This window comes from Fukomys damarensis, unplaced genomic scaffold (genome assembly GCF_012274545.1).
Source record: "Fukomys damarensis isolate Sample0158 unplaced genomic scaffold, DMR_v1.0_HiC HiC_scaffold_37, whole genome shotgun sequence".
Classification (NCBI taxonomy): domain Eukaryota; kingdom Metazoa; phylum Chordata; class Mammalia; order Rodentia; family Bathyergidae; genus Fukomys; species Fukomys damarensis.
The window spans coordinates 7,143,293-7,148,312 of record NW_022900949.1 but is presented as its reverse complement, the minus strand read 5'-3'; the positions used below and the strand labels follow the sequence as shown (position 1 = coordinate 7,148,312).

At 49.7% G+C, this 5,020-nt stretch overlaps 1 protein-coding gene across 1 annotated transcript in view; it reads left to right on the top strand.

Annotated features, from left to right (window-relative positions):
• Trip10 (thyroid hormone receptor interactor 10) overlaps positions 1–4,998 on the top strand; it is a gene marked incomplete at its 5' end in the record, with an annotated part of 9,710 nt that extends 4,712 nt beyond the window's left edge. Inside the window, 6 exons of the mRNA XM_010635062.3 lie at positions 3–136; positions 375–484; positions 3,828–3,960; positions 4,151–4,296; positions 4,372–4,493; positions 4,609–4,998. Of these exons, the coding sequence (XP_010633364.2) occupies positions 3–136; positions 375–484; positions 3,828–3,960; positions 4,151–4,296; positions 4,372–4,493; positions 4,609–4,757 (794 nt within the window). The remainder of the gene's footprint in view (positions 1–2; positions 137–374; positions 485–3,827; positions 3,961–4,150; positions 4,297–4,371; positions 4,494–4,608) is intronic.
• Between the last annotated feature and the right edge of the window lie 22 nt (positions 4,999–5,020).

The window sequence follows — 5,020 nt, the reverse complement described above, 5'->3', positions numbered from 1 at the left end:
TCCCCTGCCCTCGGGATTGCCTAATGGACCCCCGTCCCCCCGCTCCGGCCGCGACCCCTTGGCCATACTGAGTGAGATCAGTAAGTCGGTCAAACCGCGGCTAGCGTCCTTCCGCAGCCTCCGAGGCAGCCGAGGGGTAAGTGGGGCCCGGGAGGAGGAGGAAGAGGAGGAGGAGGCGCAGCGGTCACAGGCGCCTGGGGGCCGGGTGGTGGGACCCTGCGTTGGCTCTCTCTCTGTGGCCGGCTGAGCCCCTGTCCTGCTTTGCTTTTTGCATGGTCTCACCCCAAGAGCTCTGCCAGGGAGAAGGGGTCGCCCGGCATCTCCCAGGAGCGTGCAGGGCCAGGACCCCCCATTCCAACTTCTTCACCTTGCAGGCCGTGGTGACGGAAGATTTTAGCCATCTGCCTCCGGAGCAGCAGAGAAAGCGGCTTCAGCAGCAGCTAGAAGAACGGCATAGGGAGCTCCAGAAGGAGGTGGATCAGAGGTAGGAGGTGGAAGAGCAGGTGGGAGAGGAGACCAGCAGGCAGGGGCCACAGCAAACTCCTGAGTGCAAACTCCTGGGGTGCAGCTCAGGGGTGAGTGCTTGCCGGGCCTGCAGGAGGCCGTGGGTTCTGTCCCCGGCGCCAAGGAGACAGAAGGAATGAAACAACCACTCCCAGTTCTCCCTAGCTGACCTCGGGCCCCGATGTTTCTGTGGGTGATTCCTGCCACACTTAGAGGAAACTATTGCTTTACTTCTCAGTCCTTCCAGTAAACAGAGCGAAAAAGCTACAGCATTGTTTGTGTTTGTTTCTGGTGCGGCGGGGTGGGGATATATATCGAAGTCAGGACCTTGTGCTTGCCAGGCAGAAAACTACCAGCATTTTAGGAAGCTGGTGGATTCTCCAATCTTCAAATCAGGGAGCCAGAAATTCCAGAAAATAAAATTATGGGCTCATTTTACTTTATTTATGATCTTAGATTCGAAATCCTAGCCAAGCAGATCTGATGATGTATTTACAAAATGATGCATCTCGTGGTGGGGCCATGGTTGGTGAAGGTCCTTATGCCTTAGACTTGTACACTTAGAAATGGCCACGATGCTACATTTTCTGTTATGGATATTTTACCACAACAGCAAAAGTTTGTAAACTAGGTCTGCTGGCACATGACTGGTATCTCAGCACTCTGCCAGGCTGAGGCGGGAGGGTCATAAGTTTAAGCCCAAGCTGGGTAAACTAGGGACTTAGCAAGACCCTGTCTCAAAATAAAAAAATAAAAAGGATGGAGGATGAAGTCCAGCATGAAGGCCGGGAGTTCCAGCCCCCGTACAGGAAAAAAGCAAATGAGCAAATGAATAACAACAGAGGAAACCCCAAAACACAAAATTCATAAAACCATAAAACAAACACAATCATCTTTTGGATGATGATAGTGCAAAGATGGTTATATATATTTATAATATTATTATTATTTTTTTTTTTATTTTTTATTTTTTATTTATTATTATTATTTTTTTTTGGTACTGGGGATAGAACTTGGACCTTGCACTTGCGAGGCAGGCGGTGGAAACACTGAGCCAAATCCCTGGCCCAAATTTTTTTGTTTTTGCTACCGGGGATGGAATCTGGGTCCTTGTGCTTGTGAGGCAGGTGCTGGAACCACTGAGCTAAATTCCCGGCCCTATATATTTTTTTTAAAAACCCTATCGATCTAATTTAGCACATTAATTAGATTGAAGAAAAAAAAAACCTTTGGGTTATCTGTTGAATACTGAAATGCTCAAAATATTAATAGAAAAAAATCTGCCAGATTTAAAAAAAAAAAATCTTTTCATTTTCCAAGCAACAAAATCTTCTTCCCAGTCCGATTACATAATCGGGGTGACGTTTGCCACTTGCTAGCAGGCAGCCAAATTCTGTTCTGCTGTTTGCATGGAAGCTCTTAGCCCAAATGGCCTCTATGGGTGCGAGGTTCCATCCGGAACTATCTGCTTCCTGGGGTTTGTGGGTGGAGGTGCCTGCCTGGAGTTAGCCAAGGTGGGGCTTAAATTCTGTTGTCACGAAGTCTTGGACGGCTTGTTTTACCTTTTTATGCCTCCGTTTCTTTATCTGTGACACAAGACAAGTGCATAGCTAGGAGAAAGTTGAGCTGAAGTCTGGCATGTTCCGTAAATTTTGTTTAGTTGGCCTCTTTTTTTTTTTTTTTTTTTTTTTTTTTTGCAGTGCTGGGAATGGAACCCAGGGTTTTGTACATATTCAGCAAGCGCTTTGTTGCTGAGCCCTTTTCAAGTTTTACTTTGAGACAGTCTTGCCAAGTTGCCCAGGCTGGTCTCGAACTTGTGTTCCTCCTGCCTCAGCCTCCTATGTAGCTGAGATGACAGGTGTGTATTTGTGCACCTGGCCAGAAGTCTATTCTTTCATCTCTTGCGGCCTGTTCATGTAGGTAATGAGAATGATAATAATCAGCGATGGCATTTTCTAAACCCTTCACATGGATTCTCTAGAACTCCCAACTTTTCCCGAGCGACTGTAAGCAGAGATAGGAGCCTGTCTGTCATTTTTAAATTCTTTTTAGTTGTATTTCTGGTGCTTAGAATAGTGCCTGTTAGACACTAGGTACTCATATGTATTTGAACAATTGGGACTTATGCTGGGTGCAGTGGCACACACCTGTAATCTCACCTACTCAGGAAGCTGAGGCAGGAGGATCACAAGTTCAAAGCCAGCCAGGGCAACTTAGTAAGATGCTGTCCTAAAACATAGAAAGGGCTTGGGTGCAGCTCAATGGCAAAGCACCCCTGGGTTCAATCCCTGTACCTGTGGGAGGGGGAAAGGTGGAACTTAATATATACCAAGTACTGTTCTAATTCTCCATTTTATTTATTTTATTTATTTATTCTTTTTGTACTGGGGATTGAACTCGGGTCCTTGTGCTTTCGAGGCAGGCGCTGGAACCACTGAGCCAAATCCCCGGCCCCCAACTACTGTTTTAATCCTCTCACCAACAAATATATATCCCCTCATCCTTGGTTTCAAGCTAAGCATCCTGAGGCAGGGATTTGATAACACAAGCGCGAAACACTAAGAAACCTTCAGCTACTGTCACACCTAGCCAGTGAAGCCCTAATATTGGAGTTGTTTTTCTTTTCCTTTCTTTCTTTTCCTTTGTAGGGAGGATCGAACTTGGGACCTTGTGCTTTCGAGACAGGCAGCAGAAACACTGAGCTAAATCCCTGGCTCTCTTTTTTTTTAACGGGGGTTTCACTATGTTGTCCACCCTGTCTTTGAACTCCTGGGCTCAAGTGATTCTTTTCCAGTCCCCTAGGTGGCTGGGACTACAGGTGTGTACACCACACCTGCTGTCACTTTTTGGGGGAGAGGAAGTCATTTTTTTTGAGATAGGGTCTTACTGTATAGTTCAGGATAACCTTGAACTCCCAGCAGTCCTCCTGCCTCAGCCTTCCCAGTGCTAGGAATTATAGGTATGCGCCACCACACCCAGCCTGGCTCCCACATTTAAGTTCTATTTTTTTCCTTTTCAGTACTAGGCATGAAACCCAGGACCTTTGTGGCAAGCCATGTGCCCAGCCCTTTAAAAAAAAAAACAATAAAAAAAAATATTTTTTGAAACAGAGTCTGAGTTGCCCAAGCTGGAATCAAATTTATGATTCTCCTGCCTCAGCCTCCCAGAGTGGCAGGATTACAAGTGTGCACCAGCTTCCTCAGGTTCCATGTTCGATTTCTTCACCAACATCTCACCTTGTTCCTTGATTTTGAGCCTTTTTCTGTCACTTGCAAAATCACATGGGACTGAGCTTTCTTGCCTGCCTGTCTGTCTTGTCCCAGGGAAGCCTTAAAGAAGATGAAGGACGTGTATGAGAAGACTCCCCAGATGGGGGACCCGGCCAGCTTGGAGCCCCGGATCACAGAGACCCTGCGTAACATTGAGCGGCTGAAATTGGAAGTACAGAAGTATGAGGTAAGGAGCAGGCCCCGGGGAGAGGTGGGCCAGCTGAGTCATTGCGGGCCGGGGACGGGACAGGGAGGTCATGGCCGAGGGACCCAGATGTTTCTCATCACCGCCTTGGGTGTGCAGAATGATCTCAGGAAACCTCCAGGTCCAGAGCTGGTGACCTGGCCTTGAACTGATGTCGCGATCCCGTCCCCAGGCTTGGCTGGCTGAAGCCGAGAGTCGGGTCTTGAGCAACAGAGGGGACAGCCTGAAACGGCACACCCGGCCCCCTGACCCCCCGGCCAGCGCCCCGCCGGACAGCAGCAGCAGCAGCAATAGCGGGTCACAGGAGAACAAGGAAAGGTAAGTGGGTGGCCAGGGCAGGGTGGCCTGGGGGACCCAGGAGGGCTGCCGTCTACCTGCCGTTTTCCCCCCAAGCAGCTCTGAAGAGCCCCCCTCAGAAGACGGCCAGGACACTCCCATCTACACAGAGTTTGATGAAGATTTTGAGGAGCCCACGTCCCCCATAGGCCAGTGTGTGGCCATCTACCACTTTGAAGGTGAGGACATCGTGGGTGGACTTGTCGGGGGTGGCAGTTGCACAGGGGGTGTCTCTGGCTAGGATCTGTTGAAGGCCACCTAAAGCAGAGCCCTGGGCTCTGTCCCCCATGACAGGGTCCAGCGAGGGCACCATCTCCATGGCCGAGGGTGAAGACCTCAGTCTGATGGAGGAGGATAAAGGAGATGGCTGGACCCGGGTTCGGCGGAAACAGGGAGGGGAGGGCTACGTGCCCACCTCCTACCTCCGGGTCATGCTCAACTGAGCCCCACCCAGGTGGAAGTGGGGGGCTGTCGGCTGCTGCTTCTGGGCCCCAGGGGGCCCCAGGACTTATGCACTTTATTTCCACCCCATCCCCCAGCTTCAGCCGAGGCCTCTGTGACCTTGTGCCCCCCTCCCACCCCACCTTCCACCCCCAGGGACCCGCTGTGCCTTCTAGCGCGATGTAAATACTCATGTTTCAAATCTTTTCTTCCTGCCGCTTGGCTTGGGCCGTTGTGTTTTATATATATATAAAAAAAAAAAAAA